The sequence below is a fragment of the Plectrocnemia conspersa genome, unplaced genomic scaffold, assembly GCF_051122295.1.
Source record: "Plectrocnemia conspersa isolate PC_06_02 unplaced genomic scaffold, ASM5112229v1 ptg000009l, whole genome shotgun sequence".
Taxonomy (NCBI): domain Eukaryota; kingdom Metazoa; phylum Arthropoda; class Insecta; order Trichoptera; family Polycentropodidae; genus Plectrocnemia; species Plectrocnemia conspersa.
Genome location: NW_028277173.1, coordinates 19,608,863 through 19,634,741, shown reverse-complemented (window position 1 = coordinate 19,634,741; position 25,879 = coordinate 19,608,863). Strand labels below are relative to the sequence as shown.

Genomic DNA, 25,879 nt, shown 5'->3' with positions numbered 1-25,879 from the left:
TAAAATAGACCTCCTACCTGGGCTGTCGTGAGCGATAGCCATGGTCGGATTAATCATCGCGAAGTCATTGATAGTTATTGTTTTTTTAAGATACTATCATTAAAAAGTGCGATTAGTAAAAAAAAATTAAAATCATAATATATCATATCATAATATACAATAATAAAAATTAAATTAAAATAACTGCACAGAAAATATTATTTAAAAGGATTATTTATTGGTTTACCTAACCTGTATTAAAATAATAAATATGTCTATAATATAAAATGTGTAAAATATTATACATAAACATGTAGATAAAACAATATTATGGTTTATTTATTAAATAATAAAATATAATATTTTCTCAAGAATAATTTTCATCTTACATTCTTTACAATAATATACATATATTATGTTGGCACTATTATATAATAAGTGTAAGAGGTAAAAATATACATAAAGCAACATATTTTATTGAAACATATATTTTGACTAAATATTCAAAAAATAAGTCGAATCAAACATAAATTTTATTTTTTCCATTCATTTAAATATTTTATATATTACGTATTAACTTTATAAATTAATTCTCTAGTTTGCAGTTTGTACGTAATGCGATTGCGAACTATTTTTCCTACACATTTGGCAATAACTGGCGGGAGATGAAAATTGGCCATGGTGACCAACAATTCGTGTGTGAGAGAAACAAGATTTAGTGTCGGACCGGCTTCCGCACGACGCGAACGCCTTCATATCGGCACTGTGTTCTGACCGTGAAAACATACGACAACCACCCTATACAAAGTAAATAAAATAATTTAAAAATATTCTATATAAATATGACAAAAAACAACAATAAAAAAGCTAATTTTTATAAATTATAAATCTTTAAAATAATTTTCCCTGAAGGATCGATTTAGCGAAACGCCATTTTTACGTGAATATATAGTGTATAGATTTTTTTATTTATTTTCATTTATTTTTAATCATAATTACAGCGTCCATAATTACACACAATTTAGTAAATTTGTGTGAAAAACGTTTTGTTTATATGCAAATAAAATCGCATTCGACTCAGGTGAGTAAAGATATATTAAGCTAAGTAGACACATAAGATTTAAACATTTTTTTATCAAGGAAAATATATATACATATTTATATATTAAATTAAATTAAAACCAGAAATTAAACGGTTATTTAAATCATTGATTGATTGCTTTTTTCTATCGTATTTTTTTATTGAAAATAACCTGCAATCGAAATGATAATAATAATAGTTTTAGACTTTGAGCGCGATTACTTTTTTTATGTTAAAAAATTAACTGTGACGCGTTCGATTGTAAAATATTCATATTTTTTATATCTTAGTAAAATCATTACAATTACAGTATATTGTATTCGTGTATTTTATTTTTAAGTATAGCCAAATCTTTTATAGTGCGTTCGTTTATTGAATTTCATCTTGCGTTTCGCAATTGGCGGTCATATTTTTGGCTATAGGCGACCGACTTTCATCGTTATGTAAAAAATTCATCGTGCGATGATGTGCGATAACACATTTGGAAATAAAGCAGTTGGGTTCAATTGTACAGTGTGTGCATAAACGGTTTTGCGTATTCGCAACAAATCGATCTTCATGAATAATATGCGTAAAAGATTTGCAACCGTAAAGGAAAAATGTAAAATTCGTAACAGAGTGGTTATTACCATTACTGGTTTGGAATGTTATGTAAAAAAATATTTTATCCATAATTAATTTTTGGACCAGTTATGATATTCGAAATGCATTAGTAATTCAATTTCCTAGTGTTTTTTATATATTTGATAATATATTATATTTTGCTTAAAAGTTATGTTAGTTCCTTAATGTTTTATGAATATTTAAAAATTAAGTTACATCATAAAATCAGTTTTCATCATAATTTTTATATCAAGGATCATTTGGCAATACAATATATTTTGATATAGATATAACTATGTTTGATGCTTATTATATAGTTATTTAATTAATACCAGTAAAGAGGTAAAATTATTTAAATATTTATTAATTTGCTTAGAAACACGTCAGATAAATTATATGCATTTACATATATATTATTTAAAAATAAATTGCTATTAATACTAACTACAGTACTTATTGAAATATGTTTTAATTTAATGTTTATATGTTTTTAATTTTTCAAGATTACACGTATGTACATATATATGGAAATATTAATAACAATGTTAAAGCTTTTAATTTTACTGTGTTTGTTTTTTCTTGAGTCATTAAAAATTTATTGCGTTTTCTTGTTTAAATATGTCGTATTGATATTAAAATAAACAATAGTTGAACATTTCATATGTGTTTGTTATTTAATAAAATTATTTATATGGAATGTTTATCTTAATAGTTGTAATAAACAACATACTACATAAAGACTTATTCAATGACTATGAATTTCTAAAATTTAATTAAAATAAATTACACTTCAATTATATCAATAGCTCATTGTACTATTCATAACCATTAAATATTGTCAGTGATGAGTTTCGTTTTAATACTGCATATTAAATTTTCAGTAATATTGTTTCCTGTTTAAACTTTTTATAACTTCACCTCTGCTTCGATTGACGTACAGTGCATTGCTCTAAAGTCAAACATTTAAGTACACATTTTTTATTAACATGTATAAATATTTAAATTGTAAATATAGTCAAATTTCAATATTTTACAGGTTTGCTTAATATCCACTCGTCGATGTCTATTTGAACCATTTGTGTTAAAATCACATTTTAGGTTTATATTTTATTAGTGCTGATTTTTAATATTTAACAAATAATTATTTGACATAAAAAAAATAATTTAAAGAATTTAAAAAAATAAAAAACTATATACTTAGATATATCGCATGTGGTCAAAGAACCGGTCAGACCCACCTTGGGTCAGCTTTATTTTCCCGAGAACGCTCGCACTGAACAAGGTCACATGTTAGGGTTCATAGTTTTGTTTTTTAAGCACACAATGAAAGCTTTAACTTTATTTAATCATTTTATTTTTTCAACACAATAACGATTTATCTTCAACGTCAATATTTTTTCATGATTATTTTAAAACCAGTATATGACACAGGGGAAATAATATTTCTTTTTGTTTCGGTTGAAACCGTGACTTAAGATGAGTCAATCAGTTATTTTATTTATGATCGCAAATAATTAATTTATTAGTTGATTATATTATTTAAAATAAATAATAAAATATTTACTACCAGTAAATCGTATCTTAATTATGGAATATAATGTTTGCTATACGATCCTCTATATAAAAAAATTATTCCTAATTATGATTGTTGTTAACCTCGCCATCTTCGTGCCTCTATTTTTAATCGCGCAAATAAAATATATGACAGTTGCACCTCATACAAACCTGTATTTCTAGTCGATAAATAAAAAAAATTAAAATACTATCTACAAAACAAATTTGTAGGAAAATTTTTTTTAAGTAAAATCATGTACCAAGAAAAAAATTACCATCAAGAAATTAAAAATATTTTTATAAAAGTTGTCTTTTATTTTAATACTTTTTTTAACTTAGGTATACAGTAATATATTTAGTGATTTCAATGGATCTTGAACTACTTTTACTACTGTCGTGTCTTCGGTTTCATTAATTTTACTTAATTGAAATGCTAAACAAGTTTGATTTAATTAAAATATTTTGATAGTGATCGGTTCATTCCTTGACATTTTCGTGATTCGAATATAAAAAAGGATGGCTTAGATAATTTTTATTTATAGTACGTAATTGTTGATTTTTTGGCCTAATATAGCATCAAATACTATTTAAAAAAACATAACATATAATATTAGCACGTTCGAGAAAAATCACATTAAAGTAACAACTAAGCGCGAATTCCATCTAAATAACAAAAACATATTATTCACGGAAAATTTGAGGAAAAAGGCGTTATATTGCGCCACGAGAATTTCCAATCCATCAAAACCATCATAAGCTATCAAATTATGCTAACATTGCACTTGTTACATAAAGCCGTGTCAAAATTAAGTTATTCAAACAATGCTCCACTTTTCCCATGAAAGTCATCGTATTATACATTCGATAATCGCCGACACGATTTGTACTAGCGGTGGTTACGCCTGCTTATATAATTCGATACTATAACAATAATTTTTTGTATACATAGTCTGACCATTAAAATAATTTCACTGTACATACTTATATGATATCAATAATCACCAGAGTTGCATTTTATTGCGAATCATTTAATCGACAATTAATGACAAAATTTATTTATCATTGTAACGTATATCTATTTTTAGGCTTAGTATCAAATTATTATTTGGTAATTGAAAAAAATATATTATAGTAAATTACTAATTATGGTATTTATTAATAATTTTTGTTTAAATATTGAAACATTCATTAAAAAATTATTAAGGATTTATTACGAAGCATCTGAAATATTAAAAAATGAAACACTGATATTTCCCCTGTTAATTAATTATTAATATTATTACACATTAAAGATTTATTTAATATTAATTTTATTTAGATATAGTTTATTTAGCAAATAAATAAAAATAAAATATTTTTATTTCAATCAATTAATAAACATTTCTATATATTTGTTAACAACAATTTTATAAAAAAAAATCCATTCATAGAAATAGTCTTTCATTAACGATTTAACAAGGAATGAATCCCTTTTTTACAGAATTTTTATTTTTAATGGTTGTAAAGTCTAAGGCTTTTTTAGCATGGTTTTTGAATTTAGGATTATTAATTGATAATCCTTATTTGTATTAAGTTTGCTTAGCAACATCGGATGTTTTACGGTTAATTTTCTATGCATGGTATTAATTTTTTTTAATTTGCTTCTATTGTACAGTGCTTCTTATGTTTGCAGCACTGTAAATCAGACAGTTGTCAATAATCATGCGTGTCAAAAGTGTCAAATTTTTAAAGTAAAAAATGTGAAATCTTTAATATAAGATTTGCTATAAAAAAGTTTGCTTTTTATATAACATGATTAAAATTATGCAGAAAAAGAATTTAAATAATTAGTTTTTTAATAGTGTGTGTATATTTGTCATAATCATTTTTATATATTTTTTAATACACAATCATATTGCTGCTAAATTAAGGTATTTTTAATTATATAATTGTAGTATTTAGTATATTTCATTATATTTATAATATTTGACCCTAACCGATTTTTTTTATTATTATATTAATGCAAATAATTATATTTATTGTATTGTATAAATGGCATAAATACAATACGGTAGGTTTTAAAATTATATAAATAGTGAGTACAAATTTATAATTGATTATTATTACTATTTATGTTGTGCTATTAAGCTAAAAGTATTAAATAATTATGATTAATATATTTGCTATTTATGTAATATTATATTAACTAAATATATATACTTACTCAAAGTAGATTAAAAAATATATTAAAAAACATTATTTGACTACTTTGAATTAATGCTATTTTATTATATATTTATTTTTTTATAAAAAAAGAGTGTTTTTAAGATTTTAGTAGTATTTTTTTTGAGGGCAGGTTTTGTTTTAAAACATAAATGTAAATTATACTGATTTTATTACTAAATACTCGATAAATAGTTTTTAAATAGTTAATATTTTTAGTTTATTTTATTATTCATTATAAAATATTTAAATGTATTTTAGCAATAAAAAAAGTCAATCGGATAATTATTTTTTACATGAATTTAATATTTATGATTTTCTTCTAATAAAAAGTCATATTGAATAGTACCATAATGCAAATTCTACATATGTTTATAAAAAATCAAATATTTACAATCAGGGTCAAACTGAAGCAATCTAAAATTTTAGGTGCTAATTCAAGGCCCATCTCCAAAATTTTAGGCCACATATTATCCACAGCATTACTGTCATATATTAATATTGAATGATACGAGGCCTTGTCTTTTTTATTCGGATATCGAATACATAATGTGAAAATACACCGCCAAAATATTTAATAAATGTATCTTAATGAATACAATTAAAAAGATTAACTCATCACTCTTTGGACATAAAAAATATTCAAGTCCTGTCCCGGACGCACCAAAATATTCACGCTTTGTACAGTCGTGACCGTTTCAACATCAAATATGTCAACTGCGTCATATAATTTCTTTTGTTACATTTTCATCGTTGTCACTCCGTTTTCGATGACATGTCATGAGCGCGTGACCGAAGCCATACGATGGCTCTTTATGTAGCATACGTGCTCGCAAGGACTCGATCGACAAGCGAAAATAACAATAAAGGACCCGGAAAGTTCTTAAAGGTTCTCGAAAGCCCATGAAGAAACGAGACAGTGAATCTAGTTGACCCCTTAACAATGACCTTCGCACACTAAATATTAGGTACTAAACAAGGCCGGCTCTGGTTGATCTATTGAATAAATATTGGTTTATTTGAGATATGAATATACATATTCACGATTTGTTGATTTAAGTATATTTACAATATTAAAATTAAAAAGTAATATGAGCTTAGTCAATAGATTTAATCGTATTTCCTTGCTTGCGTAACTTTAAACATATCGTTTGTATCAATCTGAAAATATGTGACTAGTAGCAAGTAACATAAACTTACTTCTAAATCAACGAAGAGCAATTTTTTAAGTTTTGGGCTCTAAATTAGTAGATTAGAGATGTCATTAAGTAACACCTGAAAGACGTAAGATCAAATCTCACACGAACCCTAGTGTTTTTACAATTAATATCGAGTCTATAAGATCGGAATACAGATTTTTATATTCTATCTATTAAATCGTGCATATATGGTATAAAAATGATCTAATAATGAGCTATATTGAGCTCATAAAAAATAAATAAAATTAAGCTAAGTGACATATATTGATTTTAAGCTATAATAATAGTTAATATTTAAAAAACTGATTTTCAGACTAATTTTAGTCTGAAATCTCACTACTTACTTAGTAGTTGTTCGTTGTTTTTACCCTATTGTAATACATTGTGCTAACACTTGACATATTGCAATAAAATATTTACATAAATAAATAGGTTTAAATAAAAAAAAATGTTTTAACATAATTTTTGATACAGTTCATAAAAACGTGTATTATTGTAGTTTGTTACAAGTATAGATTTTTTTATTTTTTATAGAAGTATTATAATTTATATAGATGAAATATCATACTACGATAATATTTAGCAATATTATTTTTAAATTTTATACATCAAAAACAACTTTTTGATGTATAAATGTTATAAATGTTTTTAATAAGAATAAGTTACATCAAGAAAATCTAATTTGAATAATCTCTCTAGGTAGAAAGATATATAGATATTTTTTTTTAATTTATGATTTTTTTATGTAAATCTTATTGTGTTTTAAAAAATAAGCGTCATTTATAATAATCATATATCAAAATAAAAAAAGTTTTTGCCGCTTAAGTTTTAACAATCAATAAAAAAAATATGGTTTTACACATTTCTTGCTATATTTATTTTATTTAACTAATCTTTAATAATTTAATAAAATAACTATTAAATTAGTATTATAAAGATATTTTATAGAAAAGAAATTATCAAATTTTATTTTTACAAAATATGTTGTTTAATAAATTTTAAGAGGATATAAATCTTTGAAATTAAAATAGATATTTTTAACAAATTTGTAGATTTTTTTCAGAATAAATTATGTTTAAATAACAAAAAAAATAATAAAAAGAAATAAAAAAATTCATTGCTTATAATACGCAATTATTTGAGAAAATTTATATTGTTTATTCACTTTTTAATATTTTTTTTTAACAAAAACAATATTATAAACTAGCTGTCGGTCTCTCACTGTCGAGAGGTACCGTAATTAGCGAGTGTATGAATACCGGACCTTTAACTTTTTGGGTTATAAATATTTTTTTACATTATCTCCATTATTAAAAAATTGTTGTGTGCCGTGTGTGATAAAAATATATATTAATGAATTAAAAAATTCATACATATTACTTACAGACACAAATGACAGCCCCTATTGAGTATTGATATATGTTATTTAAACAGAGGCGTCAATATATTGTTCAGTGATTCATAATATATTTAAATATTAATGTGCTGATTCAATTATGACACTTTACTTAAACTAACATAGTCTCACGTCACATAATTTCATGCGAATATGTCCAGCAAAAGAGTCCATCAAACCTGTCCAAGGCCACTTGGGTTTTGAAGGGCCAGGTGCAAGTACCGGGTAAAATTTAATTTACATATTTTTCCCAACCGCCTCTTGGTAATATCGACATTGTCAAAATTCAGCTTGGGCCACTTGAGCAACACGGTAAGCGAATTGAGGTCGCGAAAGAGTTCTTTCTCTATATATTCTGTAAGTTCTGGCGTAAGAACGAGAAACTCAACCAGGATAATTTGGAACAGGGCGCCATATTCATTATTTACCCAAAAATTTGGCCATTTGAGGTGATCAACTTCTCGTACGACCAAAAGGTTAAAACGTAGTATTTTCCGTATTTTTGAGTGACCAAAACGAGTTTCTCAAATATTGTTTGAGTGTTGGTTAAAATTAACCAAAATTGTATAACTTCCATTGACGTCATGTTATAATTTGTTGTATAAGCACAAGAGTCTTGGCTATATTAAGTTTTCATCTATCCTTATTTACATAACGTGTTAATTATAGAAAAATGTCGAGTAAGGCTAAAAAAATATCCTTATATCTAGTGGCAAACTTTAAATATTGACAGCTAACATTCTACAATATTTACATTTAAAATAATACTTAAATAAACTGTTTCTATTTTTATACGGAGTAAAGTGATTTACGTATGATATTAAAATTACATTATAGCCAATTGAAGAATAATATTATGAAATATTTAAGATGCGAATAAAATTACAGAGTTTATTAGCCCTTGATCACAGCAACGTTTTACTTGCGTTGTGCGTATTTAAAATGGCAAAATCAATTTATATTAAGGAGATATTTTAAGAAAAAAATAATTACTAACTTGTTTTGATTTTTAGTAATAACATTATTAAAAGGCAAAATCGATATATCACACATTGTGTTTTCTTAGATTTTCCTAATCTCAAAAATTAATCACGTGATGATTGTAATGATTCAAATCGAGAAAGGTGGTATCTCTAATAATGAGCTATTTTTATAGTGAGTTTTGCCTTTATTCTTCGGTGTATATTTTAATATAATTAACGGTCATTAAGTATTTCAAATTAAATAAATATTATTTATTTAATTTTTAAATATTTTGTAGAGAAAAGCTTAAATAATATTTCAATTTTAATAAAAACATATGGAAATACCAATATTGAAAATCGTAGTTGTCAGTGACAAACTATTTAAGAAATAAAATTTTCATCAGTGTTTTCTGTACTTAAAATTAAAGCAGGGACAAGACACAAATGTTCGTTTTGAGGCTTACATATATCTGTTATAAACGTTTTATAAGTCAAACCTGAAATAATATTCTATAGAAATATTTTCTTGCCTTTTTTCCTGTACTTCACAATATCTTTCGTAATTTTCATACACTCAAAATATTTGGAAGGTGTGGAAAGCTTTGGGTTATGGCATGATATCTTACAGTGATTCGACTATTTATTTCTGTCTTGATGTATAAAACTTTACACTACAGCTACCGAAAAAATAGGTAATCAAAAATATTTCGCGCGTTCTCAGGTTTACAAAACTAAAAAAGAATTTATGTTTATAAATAAATAAATTATTAAAAATCAATATAAAAATATTTATGAATATTTTCTAAGCTGTACATATCTAAATGTATAAATATCCTTTGTATTTATATTATTCATCATTGGCAATAAAAAATAAAACTTGTTTACTCATAAGAAGTCTGAATATTATGACTTGCATTCTTTATTTTTCGTTTCAATGTATCTATTCATCGATAATTGCATAAGATGTTTAATAACATAGCTCTTCATTGGTGTGTTAAAGTGTCTAAATTGTTTTTAAATTACGTTAAAATGATTTATTTGTAAATATTATTAATGTTTTTTAACGAGACTTATTATATTGAGATTTTATTTACCGAAAGTATTGCGCAACTATCTTTGCAACCATTTCAACGAAAAGCTATAAAGGTTACTAAATATGAAATAAAACGCAAACTAAATAATATCATTGACAATTTCGTACAAATGGTGAAATCTCATTATTTTTTTGCGTAAAATTTTTCTAATTTTGCAATGTAAAACGATCACATTTTCACGAGGTCAAAATCGCATTGAACGTAATATTGCTATTAAAAAAATTGTTATAATTACACTAATTAAATATTAATTACCGTATTCTTATTCTTTGCAGATCAGCGAGACAAGCGTGGAGTGCAGAAATTATTATAAATATATATGATACATTGAGATAGTGTTGTGTCTTGTGATATAGTTAACAAGTTTCACTGTGATGTTTATTTGATATTTATATTTAATTAAAAATAAATAAAATGATTAAACCGGAGCCTGCCGTGTTAGTGAGAAATGCGTACAAGTACTATGGAAGCAAAAAGGATCCAAATAAAAGGATCGTCCTTAATCATCTGGACATGAACGTCGATAAGGGTACAATGTAAGTATACTTTTAACTGTCTAAACGTTTATTAAGTTGAATATATATGGGTCTTTAAAATAGTAATTTAAAAGGAATTATGATGCATAAAAGTTTTGTTTACATCTTATTCATTTTAGTTGCATATTAAAATGTGGTTAAACCAGGAAAATACTTTTAAAAAACATAGTTTAATTCTTTGTGCGTACTTTGCGTTTTTTTTGTCTATACTTTGAGCTTCACTTTTATTTGTTATTTGCGTTTTTATTTATATTTAATACAGGATTACATAAAAACACTTCACAATATTCTATAAAACAATAAAAAAACATATGTTATTGCAATCACGAAAAATCTACATCACCTCACTGTTACCTTGTCATAATCAATTTATTAACTTAATAAATTCAGTTAAGTTATTATAAGATATATTTTATAAGAACATGAGAATTCTTCTCAATATTTTCTATAAATAAAATAAGATAATGAAAGTCAATTGAAGATCACAAATATTAAATAACTCAATTTATATGTATACAAGGTATATAATTTATTTAATTAATATTTTTTATAAAATTCGATAAAATAATATGTTTGTACAATAGCTTTTTAATAAATAATTCGCAGTGTTAATATTTAACAAAAATAAATATTTAATATATTATTTTAGTTGTATAGCTATTTGATAAAATACAATGTTTATGGTTATTTATTATATGATACGTAGTAATGATTCTTAATTCAATATTATAATTATGAATTTTAAGAATCTGTTCATTAATTTTATATAAAGTATATGAAGTATATATTCATTACTTTTATTAGATTTTTATTACGCGTAATAGTTTTTATTTTAATAATTTATAAGCATTTTTAAATTTTCTAAGAAATATCCACACTTTTTTTAAATATTAGTCTTCAAGAAATTATCTTGTATATATTTATTATAATAAAAAATAATAATAAATTTACATATTTTATATTGATTCTAAACGTCATAAATAACTACGCATCGCACCTAAAAAAATATAAAATTGACGCCAGTAAAAAGAATACGTGTAAGCAAAAACCAATTACGTAAAAAGACTCTCTATATTACAGCAAAAAATAAATCTTCATAATCATAATCTAGAACCCAAGACTTAATTTTAAATTAATATAATATATACTCTGAATCATAATCAATAATAATTTTTAATAAAGTATTTTATTAAAGCAAAGAAAAAGACGAAGTTTTCTGTAAATTATCAAGTTGAGAAAATTGCTACGCAATTTAATTACTAATATCATGTAACAAATATAAATATCGGCATACTTTAAACATCACCCCAAAAACCTGTCTAAGCACTTAACTATTCATACTTTTTTGCAACGCAAATCAAATATTAATTACTGGTTCTAAACTGCTTTTTACACATTATACACTTACACTATGTTTCTTATATTATACAATTTAACGTAATACAACAACAAAATATCCGACTGTGTCAACTGTAAAAAAATATTACTTACATATCTAAAGCCTTGGAATAAAACAATAGTCAATATAATCAATTATTTCATCAGGATAGTACAAAAATGGTAATCGATGAGGGACGCGGAAAAAGTAACGACGCAGAATATTAAGATTATAAATATTTGCATATGGTTAAATATATTTTTGGTGATCAAGGTTTCAATTATAAAAAATAAAACTTGATTTTCTAGTTACTACATTACTTTAAGGTCACAGTTAATTCTAAATATAACGGAAGAGACCCAATAACTGTGAAAACTAAGTTCCCAGAGGTTTGTGTGCAACGAAAATTAATACTTTTAAGATATTCTTATTAGTTAAAAGCATAAATATGTACTTTGCCTTACAAACATTAAGTCAATAGTTAATACCTATAAATTAAGCCTAATAATATGATGTATTTAATTGCACATGATTAAGAAAAAAAGTAGAATTACTTTAGCATGATTTGATATGATTACAGAAACGATTGTTAAATGAATCTCATAATAATTATATGTTCATTTTTTATTTCAAAATGCATACATAATTTTATTGACATATTATTGATTGCGAGATTATAATACTACTGTTATTATAATGTATTTATATATAAACTATATACCTATTTTAATTGTAATTTTACAGTTATGGTTTGCTGGGATCGTCCGGATGTGGAAAAACAACTTTACTTACTTGCATCATTGGAAGGAGAGATTTGAAGTCTGGAAGTATTAACGTGTTGAACGCTAAATCTAAAGAAGATGTAGCTCCAAGAATAGGATACATGCCTCAGGTAAATATTCAAAATTTATATTTACTAAATATTTTTATCGAACATTACAAATTTTATCTTCATTTCATAGGAAGTAGCACTGGTTAGCGAATTTTCAGTCAAAGAAGCAATTTATTTCTTCGGAAGAATTTATGGAATCAGAGACGATTTGATCAGAGAAAGGATCACGATGCTAATGGACCTATTGGAGCTTCCTGATGAAAATAGAATGATCAAGAACTGCAGCGGAGGTCAACAGAGAAGAGCGTCTTTTGCAGCAGCTTTGGTTCACGAACCGGAATTGTTGATCTTGGACGAGCCGACTGTTGGATTAGATCCTGTTTTGAGAGACAAGTAATGAACTTTATGATTAAATTTTTTTTTTTAAAGATATTTAATTTTAATGTATTTTTTTAATTAGAATTTGGGTGCACTTGATAGGATTAGCTACCAAAGCCAACACAACAATCATAATAACAACTCATTACATAGAAGAGGCTCGACAAGCGAATAGGGTAAATATTAAACACTTACCGTATATCAAATACTTTAAATGTGAAGTGTCCTTAGAATCCTTTGCTACGCTTATTTATACATATTTATTCAGAATGATGAATATTAGAACACACATTTATATTGAATATTAAAATATTAGATTGTAACACTTTAAAATTAAATCTAAAAAATATTCGCATGATAAAGTAACTGTTAAAATATAATTTATAATCGAATTAAAATGATGACTAATAATATATAATAAAATAGTAGACATTTCCTTGTTGTTTATAATATTTAAGGTGAGTATTTTCCTTAAACTTGTATACTACCGACTCACATGCTTCGCCATAAAAAAAATATTTCCTTCTAGTTGAACTATTTTACTTTCATCTGCTCTTATTTAATATTGAACCATTTTTATTATTATTAAGTTTGTTTTATTTTTTATAGTTATAATTTTTATTTTTTCTCTCAAAAATAAAAATTAAAGCAAAACCGGTTTTTAAACTTAATCTTTATGTAGAGTTATAAAGAAAATTGTAGGTATACTATTATTTAACTTATTTATAAATTAATTATAAATAATTTTCCCGTTATAATTAAAAAATGTAATTAAGAAAAAAAATGTTCGGCATGTCTCTACATACGTATTCTCTGGTTAATCTAAGATTGTACTAGTTATGACTCAGTCGCTCTATATCATATTTTGAAGCTTTTACTTTCACAAAATAAATCACTTCTATTGCTGAAAAAGTTGAACAAAAAAAGATGAATAACCATGCGTGGCTTTTAATACATTTTTAGAGCAACTATATACTTCATACCAGTTGCGGTTTACCCATATGGGCTGTGGGCTGTGTGGCTGTGTATCCATATGTGTTTATCTTAAATACCATATTTTAGTTTTATTATGGATATTTTATTTAATCTTTTAACTTTTATTGCTGAAGCCCCACAGCCACAAATTCTTCATACGTACGGTATATATCCAATCCCCTTTGATAAATCAAAATCAAATTTTACAGTTACTCTTTAGGACCCTGCTCATTAATCAACCTTGATTTAAATTCAACTCGTTTGTATGATAGTTTTTGCTATAAATTTTCTAATTTTACTCTACCATATTTTAAAAATTCACCACAAGTTAATAGCTTGTTTGTCTGGCTATAAAAATGTCACCTCTTTGGTTTCAATGTCAAATAATGTCAATGACTAGAATGCCATGAAAATGTGGTTACAAAATACGCTAATTGTGGAATTTTATTGCAAGCAATTAATGTGTGAATATATTTATAATATCGACAATATAACGAGTGTTGTTTTTAACTTTTTATGATTTAAATCAGAGGTGCTTGTAACTTTTAAAGAAATGTAATGTCATATGTTAAAAAATATGATCTACAATTTCCGTCTCCAGCATAGATAGTGATTCCGGGAGACCATTAAATCTTAATCGTCTTAGGTCGAGAACGGAGGTGGAGTAGTAATTCGTTGGCCCACAGACTACAAGGTTGCTAATGGGCCGGTGGGTAAGGGCCTATGCTCGGCCATACGAAGTGGATGAGAACATCCGGAGTAACTTTATTACTCCCTCCATAATAATAATCTAAGCTAATCTTACATATAGCGAAGAAGAAACATAATTTTTTTCGAATTTTACGCAGTTACTTTTATGACCTTGACTATTAAACAATAGTTTTCACATGCCAAGGCAAGACTATTTAAACGCCATATTTTTAAATGACAGCTAACAGCTTTTTTAAAGTTGCAAAAGTTTCACTTAATTGATTTTAATGTTAGATAATATCAATGCTTTTGACTAAAATTGCTACAAAAATGTTGTTTAAAAAGTAAGCAAATTAATTGAAGATTCTCTTTTAAGCCAATCAAAAATATATAGTATTTAGATTTTATAGTAAATCGCGCTTTGTCTGACAGTTATTATCACGAGTGTCAGATTAAAGACAATGTGAGTCAGATCAAACCAGAGGTGCGTATGCCGTTTAAAAGGTAATTATGCCATCTGTTCAAAAAAATCTCAGTTACACTCTAAGACCCTGAATAAAATATGGTCTTAATCGATAAAAATAAAATTTTGTATAGCTGCACTCAAGACAAGATTATTAAATAATATTTTTTCACATACCAGGGCAGTGCTCTTTAAGCATCATATTTCTAAAAATCGCACCAACAGCTGACAGTTTTTTATTCTAGTTGCAAAAATGCCACTTCATTGATTTTTATGTTAGATAACGTTAATGCTATGTTGACTAGACTTGCTATAAAATATGGGTACAAAATAATGTAAGCTAATTGTGTCTTTTATGACATACAATAAACCCAACAACTTTTGAATAGTGATTCATGCGTTATAGCAAACATTGTATTATCTGACCGCTAACATAGCAAGTGTCGTCTTAAAATTAAATACATTGTAACCAATGAAGTGGCATTTTTGTTACTTAAATCAGCGATGCGTTTTTAAAGAGCTATTATGCCATATCTTTAAAAATGCTCATGGACGCTTAATTACTTTCTAGTACCTGAATATTGCTCTTTTAACGTCATAAAAAATACCATTAATAGCTGACAACTTTTTATTCTAGTAGGAAAATTTTCACTTCATTGTTCGGAATCGTTACAAGAATAAGCACACTAATTATGCCACTATTTAAACCAATGCGGTGACATTTTTATGACAAGCGATAAGTATTACGATCTTAGGAGAATAAAATATAGTCACCCCATTTCCTTTTCCGTATATTTCAATAAATGTTGCATATATTGAGAATGAAACATATTTTTTATGGTGACATGTTTACCTTTGTTCCTTCGTTACTTTGAGTAGTATATGTACATACTAAATATATTAGTATCGTTGATCTATTGTGAGATTGCTTTTATAAAATATGGTTTAAGTTTTAAAAGAACGCTACGCTGAGTTAGGTTATAAATGTCATAACCAAACTCAACATCGACTCTTTATAAAAATTACTTTGGGAAATTGAAGTTCAAATTAGCATTGTAATGGGTCGTTAAAGTATATAGAAGCAATTAAACTTGTAATAAATATTCTGATTTATTATTAATGCTGCAAGAAAAAAATGATTTTTTTGATTCCTTTAACTTGTAGTTAATATATATTGCTTCCATAAATAAACATAACATTTTATAACAGAACATTTCGAATCAGAACAGTAAAAAACAGAACCATGACATTTCAGAACAAGTTTAAAAATAGATTTATACTTAATTTTATCTAAAATTTGGGCCAAATTTATTCTAAAATTTGTTTATACATTTTATTTATTTATATACAATTATAAATTATATTTTTTAAGTAGGTTCGTAGCAGAGAGATATTTATAGAATGCTTACTGTTTTGACGGTTGTTCACTCGCTGCCGCTCATTCGCACCTCACGTTTGTTTTTATTTAACAAAACGTTTTACTAAATAAAAACAAAATAAATAATCAGTATTTAAATAAAATTATCAGAATTTAATATAAAATGATCGTCATTTAATATATAATGATCGATAATTACAATTGGTTTTTAAATAACCGAGAGTTGTGAAACGTCCATTTGCTTTTCAAATCCACACCTAACCTAAACGACGCGTGCTTTCGGAACATTTTGGCCTTAACAGTTTATGTATCGCCCTACAACTATTTTTTAAAACAAAATTCGCTAGTGGGTTACAGAATTTAACAATAACTGATCACATAGCAACTGATCATTTAATATGTCTACTAATCATATAGTTATATTTACAGACCATTTATTTCATTTTACTGATCAAAAGTTGAATTATTTACTAATCAAAAAAATATTATTTGTTTTATTCTTCTGATCGTTAATTTTATTTAACTGATAAATAATGAATTATTTAATAATAAAATAAGTAATTGCCGATATAAAATATATTTTTTAACATGTTCTGATTTTTCATGTTCTGTTTCGTCCAGTTATCTATATAATGTATCTTGCTCTTTGCCGAAATCAAGGTATAAATAATATTAACCTAAATGGGTCATGCTTTAAACTTCGTATGTAGTTAAGCTATTAAAAAATTGTATACGTCAATCAAAGCATTTTATAATTTAAACCATATAAAAACTAAATCTCTTCAAATACGTTGCCTTTGTCAAAATATGGTACTATGTCCATTGAGCTTAGATTTTAAGGCTTTGTTACGTCACAGGTATGCGGAACTATTAGATTAATTATTTCACAATATTTTTTATACAAATTTCACTTTTCTTTTTTATTAGGTCATATTGCAGAATCTACAAAATTTACATTCTTTCTTTCTCAATCCATATTATCTTTAATTGCGGCTCATCACATGTTCTTCGTTTCAGATCGGTCTGATGAGAGGCGGAAAACTGCTCGCAGAGGAGGCGCCGCTATCCTTGATGAACAGATTCAACTGCGAAACCCTCGAAGAAGCTTATCTGCTCCTGTCCATAAGGCAGTCTAAGGACGACGGAGGTTCCGAGGAGCCTTTGCCACTGGAATCGAACGGTATGTGTTTCCTATGCAAAAAATCCTGCAGCCCTATTAGTGGGTCGCGTGAGGCAATAATTCATCTCGCAATAATAACGGCTAACACCAGAAGAAAGTGAGAGTGGAAGAGTGGAAATGTGTAAGTACCAAGAAATGGTACAAATCGACGAGTCTTCGGAACTGGTTTTTTTTGTGTTGCACAGTGACGTAATATTAAACAACGTCTCTTGACATTACGCGGACTGTCTTCGCGACCAATCCTTTTTTGCCTATCTCCATTGTTAATTTTATATTACTGAAAATTATCTTAGGCTAATGGGAAAGGTGGATGAAAGTAATGGATTATTTATCGTTTTTTGTGATGTTATTGTACGCGGCGAAAGGTGCAAAAATAACACAACAAAAATGAGCTAATTGTGTGAATTGCATAAGCTATTTTCTAGTGTCAAGGCTCTTTGGTGTTATAATGAAATATAAATAACACATTTTTTTAAATCCACACATTCGCTAATACTGTGTTTATTTCTTAACATATTGCAAACAATTATGAATAATTTAACAGATCGTTAAAGCGCATTATTAAACGATAATTATAATTATTTAATAATAGCTGTATTTTTTTTCCTTGTTGGGAAATTTTTAAACTATACAAAAGTTTACAAAGAATATTCTATTAATTGTTATAATTAAATAAAAAATAGGAAGATACTATTTATACATAATACAATAGTTTATAAATAAGCTTAAATGATTTAATAAATCATTCATAAAACAATAAAAATACAATCACGTTTAGTTTATTCCGTGTTGTATTTTTCCTATAGCGTTATACGCTTTAAAAATTGTAATAGATTTAGAGAAATTCAAGTAGTTTTTAATTGATAATCAAGTTAATGAGTCATTAAATTATTACAGTTTTCCGTATGGGGGATGGAGAGAAGGACCGCCCCGGGAGGCACTTGCTTGGGGGCGGCAATCGTTAATATAACGACTGAAATTTTTCGAATAAATTTGTTTTTTAAAACTTATTTACTTCATGCCGTAAAAATATTTGATATGATCGGATCGGGTGACATGGTTTTGTAAGCTAAAAGTTTAGGTATCAATTTAAAACCGTTATTAAAATGTGACATATTATAACCAGATGTGTGTTATTCGACTTTTGTTCGTCAAAGCCACAATAATTAAGTAGATTTGTGTATATAAAAACGTGGAAAAATTTCTTACGCTTTACTTTTATCTTTATAATCTTATTAATCTTTACTTTTTCAATATATTATATATTTACTATTCCAATATCTCTTATATTATTCACACATTCAAAACATTTGGAAGGCGTGGAAGGCTTAATGTTATTATATGATATTTTACAATGAGATTTACAATGATTTAGCATAAATTGAAAAGTCATATAAAACACTTGTTATTTATATTTTTAGCCAATCTAGTTAATCTAAATGAATAAGATTTTATCAATTATTATTAATAGTATTTTGCTAGATCATTTAATTTAATAGTTTTCTATATGTTTTTATTAATCGATTTTTTTCAAATTGTATGAAGCTTTTGCGCTAATAAAAAATTGTAGTATACCTAATTTATTAGTAACATATATCATTTACTTTTAACCCAATTATCTGTGTACGAATTATCGCCTTAGGGTTTCTATAGTTAATGACGTGACCACATAATTTCGGTAACATTAAAGGATATTTGTCCAAAGTTTCGCTCGATTGAACATATCTGTTAAATTCGTCTTAGAGTCAACTTTCGTAACTTTCAATTTAAAAAGATCATACCATAAATTGTGAAAAATCTTGCTGGGACACGCATCGAGAAACGATTTTTCTTTACTGTCAAGGATAACTAGATTTCGCCACTGTCCAATAGTTGCCAAAGCGCAGTTACTCTGCGTTTCTCGTGAATGCAGTTTACAGAGGTACATAAAACTAGTACATAATAAAACGGTAATTTTTAAATTAATTAAATTAATTTTTTTTTTTTATTCAATTTGTCCTTGTAAGATATCATTTAATTTACACAATAATAAAATCACAATTAAGTGCTTATATAAGTACGCATCTTTTGAAAGCAAATAAAGGACAACTGATTTTCCTCATAGTCAATCATAGTCAGATTTTCATTGAATTCGTGACCCCCGCACGATTCTGCAATAAAAATCCTTAATGTGTGCTATTCAGAATTTTACGATGTCAATGGCAAAGAGGTCCTTATATATAATATATTATAATATAATTGCCAGGTACTTTATATAATATAATAGAATAGCTAATGAGTGAATGACGATTTAAAAACATGAACGTTTGCTAACAGAAATAAATGTTATTTAAAAGGTTGACAATCAATGCGGTAAGAGTACGTCGTTTGAAGCAAAATTGCTATTTAATGTGATACTAGTTTCCGTTTTAACGCATTTCCGTTTTAATAAGGTTACATTATTAATTACATGCTGAAAACGTTTCGAAATGTTCTCGAGTTACTGTGATTATTGAGTTTAAATTAACTAGAAACGGTTTATTTGATCTTAGCTTATTCTTTTTCGTAAAAATTAAACTTCACTTAAAACATACAGTATATAGGAGCTTCGTTAGTTTATTTATATATTCATGAATCACTTTTATATTTTAATATAAAAATTGTACAATTACAGTTGCCAATTAACAGATGATTCAATAAGAATGGTAAAGAAATTCCAATCTATACAAAAAAAATCATTTCAAACACGTTATCCATCAAAAAACATATATTCTCCATTTTAATTATTTTGACGTCTAAATATTTCAAAATGAGAAGTTCTCACCTTTACCACTTCACTCAAGATATCAATTTATTCCACTATCCTTGAACCTAGTGCAACGGCCGCCTGTCCATCCGAATATCCAATAAAACCGGTCGAACTAGCCCTCGGATAGGGTCTTCGCTTTGCAGCGACATTAAAACTACTATATTTAATGTACTTTACGATTTATAATTTTACAGCACACCAAGCCGAAGAGGTAGTCATAGATTCCAACAGCAAAAGCGTCATCAACTCCAACAATTATGATTCTAAAGAAGACTTTTCGAAAATGCATGCTGAAAGTTCAGACGTAAATATAATACTTTATAAGTAATACAGTATTTTATTTATTTAAATTATGTTTATATTCATATAGGTTCTGACAGAAAAAGAAATTCCTAAGTTGACGTTTAAAGAACTCAGCTACTTCAAAATGAAGAAGATGCAAGCTTTGTTCCTAAAGAACATTCATCAATTTTTCAGACATCCTGGGTAAATATATTTATTACCAAAAAATCAATCCATGTCATATTTTTTTTAAAGCTATACGTTACTTCAAATATAGACTTGTTATAATAAATTTATATCAAACAAATACAATTATTATCACAAAAAAGCAAGCAATCAATCACATAATATGTGTTTATTTTATGGAGTGTGGTTGTTGATTATTGACCAGTACAATAGACTGTTCAATAATCAACAATCAAATTCCATATAATAAAGATGTGACTAATACCTGAAAGAGTTCAAATCTAATATAAAGCGTTTTTTAATTTTTATCATGTCTATATATCAAAACTAGTGATTATATAATTATAACACAAATATGGTTTTCCTAGATTTTTCTAATCTTGCAGATCAATATTGTGATACATAATTAAAATAAAATCAAACTAAAATGAGTATAGTTACATATATTGATTGTAAGCTATAATAATAGTTACTTACCAGTAGTTGATTTTGTTTACCCCGTTGTAACGCATTGGGCCACAACATGTTGAAGTTGAACCAAAAGATTTACAATAAAACAATTTTAATTATATTCTATTTGGCTTTTATCAAAATAAGACGAATCTTTTTTTCTCATCTGCTCCTTTGACACAATATGTTACATTTCTATTTAATTTCAATCAACGACTCCCAGTATTCTTCGTTCAGTGGTCATGGTTCTCAGAAAAGTTTAAAAAAACATAGTATATGATTTTATAATAATATTAAAATGTAGTTTTAAATAGAAAGTTATTATTACGTCATATAAAATATTATTTAGCCTAGACTCGAACCAGCGTTACAAACAAAAGAATAATTATTTCATTTACAATGTCCTAATTCTGTACTTATTTATTTTTATTTTTTTAGCGGCTTAGGTTTTTCTTTGGTTTTCCCTTTCCTTCAATTACTGGCCTTCTTCATCGCTGTTGGACATGACCCCCGAGAAATAACTTTGGCTATTGTGAACCATGAAGTACCAATGTGGGACGACTGCCTCAACAACACCGCACCAAGCGTATACTACAACAAAGAAGAATACTCCTGCCATTTTGACAAATTAAGCTGTCGATATATAGAATCACTGGATAGTAACATAATTATAAAGGTAATTAAACATTTAATTATTTTGTATTATACTGCTTTCAAAGGCTTCAGAAATTTATCCAGAGATAGATAAGGCAATATGATTTTATCTACAATTCTTTTTTTAAGGAATTTTATTCGACACTGGATCAAGCCATAAGCGCAGTGAAGAGTGGACACGCTCTAGCCGCTATGTACGTTCCTGACAAATTTACAGAAGCTACAGCTGAAAGAACAGAGAGCGGTAGAACTGCATCCAATGACAGCGTTGATAACAGTATAGTAAGCTTATGGTTGGATATGAGCAGTGCGTATCAATCTGTTTAAAAGTCATATATAATTTTACATGGAATGATTAACTGTTGTTATTTTAATCTTAGATCATCAATTGGCGTATTTCTTAAAACAGAAGATATATAAAGATTATGTGAAGTACAGCAAAAAAGTATTCGAAGAGTGCACGTATCCACCCAGATTGGCCGATATACCGATACAATTCAACGATCCGTTGTTCGGTAACAGAGATTCTACGTTTTCAGAATTTATGGTCCCCGGAGTAATGATAACGTATGTATTTTTGTATTGTATATGTTAACTAATATCAATATCTAAAAGTTAAATATACTATGTATGTATAAATAATAATACTTTACAGCTGACTTGACGCCAACAAGTTTAAGAAAATTATTAAATTTTTGTCATTCTGTTTGTCAATAATTACTTATCTAAGAACATGAAATGAAGGGCTTCAAAATCGAATAATATAAGTCAATGAATTAATGGTGCTAGTTTTAGCACGTTCATTTTACGCATTAGACTTGATAATTGCCTAAGAAGAAGCTACACTTGAGTTATTAAATACCCTAAATCCAAATGCATTATCACAGCAGAGGTAAACCCTTCAATTTGCTGCTATAAGGAATATTAGTCAACTAAAACTGTGCAATAGAACGCAATTGGTTATGAAGGCATTGAACACATACATGTGTTATTGAGGCAATGATCCTGACTAGCACGTTAAATGAGAGAAAATAGAATGCATAAATTATGCTTCAAGGGAATTCTATTTTTAATTCACCGTGACAATAAATAAGTCACAAGAAAATTAGCTTGAGAGATCAATGCTTTTCTCATGCGCAATTTTATGTCAAAATTTTACAAGCGAAACATCCATGACAAATATATGTGTTAGCAGATGAAAATAATTAAATACAAAACAATATTGGCATGAATTTAAATGTTAAAATAGAATTAAAAAATAATTAGGTTCTATCGTGATATACATCACGGTCCTGATATAAATAATCAATATATTTTCAACCGATTATGATATTTTTAGTATATTGTTCTTCTTGGCGACTACTGCGACTTCTACAATCATCATTACTGATAAATTAGAAGGTGTATGGGATCGTACTATTGTCGCTGGAGTGAAAAGTGAAGAAATCTTAATCGTCCATATATTTATTCAGACTATGGTTATCCTTGTACAGGTAATGACTACTATCATATTCAACATATTTAACACCATCTAACTATAATTTTTGAATTATTTTCAGACAATAGAAATTCTCATTATAACCTTCACAATAAATCAAGTGCCGTTCATCGGCGATATCTTCAACATTGCGTTTTTATTATTCTTGCAAGGAATAGCCGGAATGTGTTTCGGGTTTATGATTTCAATATTGTGCGATACTTACACTTTGGCATTCTTCGTATCGACCGGAAGCTTCTACCCCATGATATTACTTTGTGGTAAGTAATTTTCTGTAGTAATAGCATACAACTAGTGCCAGGCTTATGACATAAGAGCAGCATGGAAATTTACCATTTAATAATCAATTAATTACGACGTTAAATTAATGTTATATTGATATTTTTAAAATGAATATGTGCATGGTAATAGGAATAGTTTACCTGTTCTAATTTCTATCGGCAGTTAGTAAAGTAGCATAAATTAAAGGACATATACTACATTACTAAACCATCCTATAGACTCCATAGGATGGTAGAGTATTGAGTTTTATAATTTGTATGTACAGTAGACCCCCCAATAACACGGTAAATTGGGAACGTACTATTTGGGTGCCCGTTACTTTATGTGTGAACAAGCCAAAAGGAGGATATCTCACCATACCTCCTTGATTCATACATACGTATTGCAAAAAAATGTACAAGTATTTTCTAGTCCCCCAACATCACGTACCCAAATAGCACATTCCCAATTTACTGTGTTATTGAGGGGGTCTACTGTATTATTATAAACAGTAGATTTAAAACAGTAATAATAATTAGAATATATTTTATCTTACCTAAAATTGAATTATTTTCCAGGTATAATGTGGCCAATTGAAGGTATGGCACCCATCGTCAAATACTTCTCTATGACTCTGCCGTTCACCATCCCCATTAAATCAATGAGACAAGTAATAGAGAAAGGTTTTCCGATAAGCGATTTCTCAGTATTCGACGGCTATCTTGTGACGTTTGCGTGGATTTTTGCTCTCCTAGTAGTGTGTTATATCATAATGAGAGTCAAACGAAAGTAATGTTAGACTATATCGAATCATGAAAATCATGACTCTTAGGATCATATTAGAATTTAATCAATTTATTTGCACTACGGTATCGTACCAAAGTGAAGTTTGCGATCATTGTTATTATTATTTAGAATATTCAATAAAGAAGGTTGCATTATAAAATATTGAAAAAATGCCTTTCTGTGATAATAAAAAAAATGATGAAGTTTCATGTTTAGATGAATTAATGAAAATGCTGTTGTATTGCGAAAAGTATTTTCTTATGCTGTATTGTGTAATTTAAATCAGCTCATACAATTATTTTGAATAGTATTGTTTTACTTCCATTATTATTTATATGTAGGAGAAGGATGTATCATTTATGGTTGTATAACTTGCCATTTTGTGTAAGCGTTAGGATATTATAATGTAAAACTTGTATATTTATATAATAAAGAATTAAAATTAATAAAGTTGTATTATTTTATTTTACTCTTGATATGACAACTTGATTTATTTGTAATATTTCATTATAGATTTTTTTTGAAGAAGATAAATTTATACATAAATTAATTAGAGAGCGGAAAGAAACTGTTCTAATAGTGGTCGGTCTGACCAAAGAAGCAGATGGTACATATAGAACAAAAATGAACCATGAGTTAGAAACCCTTGCAGAGCAAGAAACCACCGTACGCTTCTGTAAATTTCAAAGACTACGATGGGCTGGACATCTGATGAGAATGCCAACTAGCAGAGTACCAAGGATAATGGCCCTGTGGAAGGGCAGACCAAGAAGGCGATGTATGGAGTGTGTATAAAGACTAAGAGATGCTAGGCATAATAAGTTGGAAGGGTGAGGCAAAGGATCGGAAAAGGTGGACGATTTTAACGGACAAGGCCAAAACCGACCACTGTGGATAAAGTGGTGTGTTTACTTTCAATTCCAGCGGCTCTTAATAGGCGTATTAAATAAATAAATTTTGTACGAAGTAAAGCACTACGTGAACACAGCGATATTTTATTTTTAGTTTTGAATATTTTAGCAAAGAAACAGACTTTGCACTAACTTTCTATAAAGTTTAAAACTTTCTATTATTAACATTTTTTTATTGCT

At 27.2% G+C, this 25,879-nt stretch overlaps 1 protein-coding gene across 2 annotated transcripts; it reads left to right on the top strand.

Annotated features, from left to right (window-relative positions):
• The first annotated feature begins 660 nt into the window (after window positions 1-660).
• LOC148232159 (ABC transporter G family member 20-like) lies at window positions 661-25,238 on the top strand. Of its 2 annotated transcripts, XM_088192957.1 has the most exons (15): window positions 661-786; window positions 981-1,060; window positions 10,349-10,609; window positions 12,732-12,879; window positions 12,950-13,212; window positions 13,280-13,373; window positions 17,721-17,883; window positions 20,866-20,975; window positions 21,042-21,157; window positions 22,028-22,265; window positions 22,373-22,550; window positions 22,624-22,810; window positions 23,583-23,736; window positions 23,803-24,001; window positions 24,581-25,238. In XM_088192957.1, the coding sequence occupies exons 3-15, from the start codon at window positions 10,488-10,490 to the stop codon at window positions 24,793-24,795; spliced, it is 2,187 nt and encodes a 728-aa protein (XP_088049083.1). In that variant the 5' UTR covers window positions 661-786; window positions 981-1,060; window positions 10,349-10,487; the 3' UTR covers window positions 24,796-25,238. The 2 variants fall into 2 exon arrangements, with proteins under 2 accessions (XP_088049083.1, XP_088049082.1); XM_088192956.1 differs by lacking the exon at window positions 981-1,060 and having other exon boundaries at window positions 697-786.
• The last annotated feature ends 641 nt before the right edge of the window (window positions 25,239-25,879 follow it).

Bases quoted from the DNA above. Each gene is read 5' to 3' on its own strand.
- LOC148232159 (XM_088192957.1), top strand. From the start codon at position 10,488: ATGATTAAACCGGAGCCTGCCGTGTTAGTGAGAAATGCGTACAAGTAC. The intron at 21,158-22,027 runs GTAAATATATTT...TTATTTTTTTAG, and splicing joins CAATTTTTCAGACATCCTGG to CGGCTTAGGTTTTTCTTTGG. The intron at 22,551-22,623 runs GTGCGTATCAAT...TTTTAATCTTAG, and splicing joins CTTATGGTTGGATATGAGCA to ATCATCAATTGGCGTATTTC.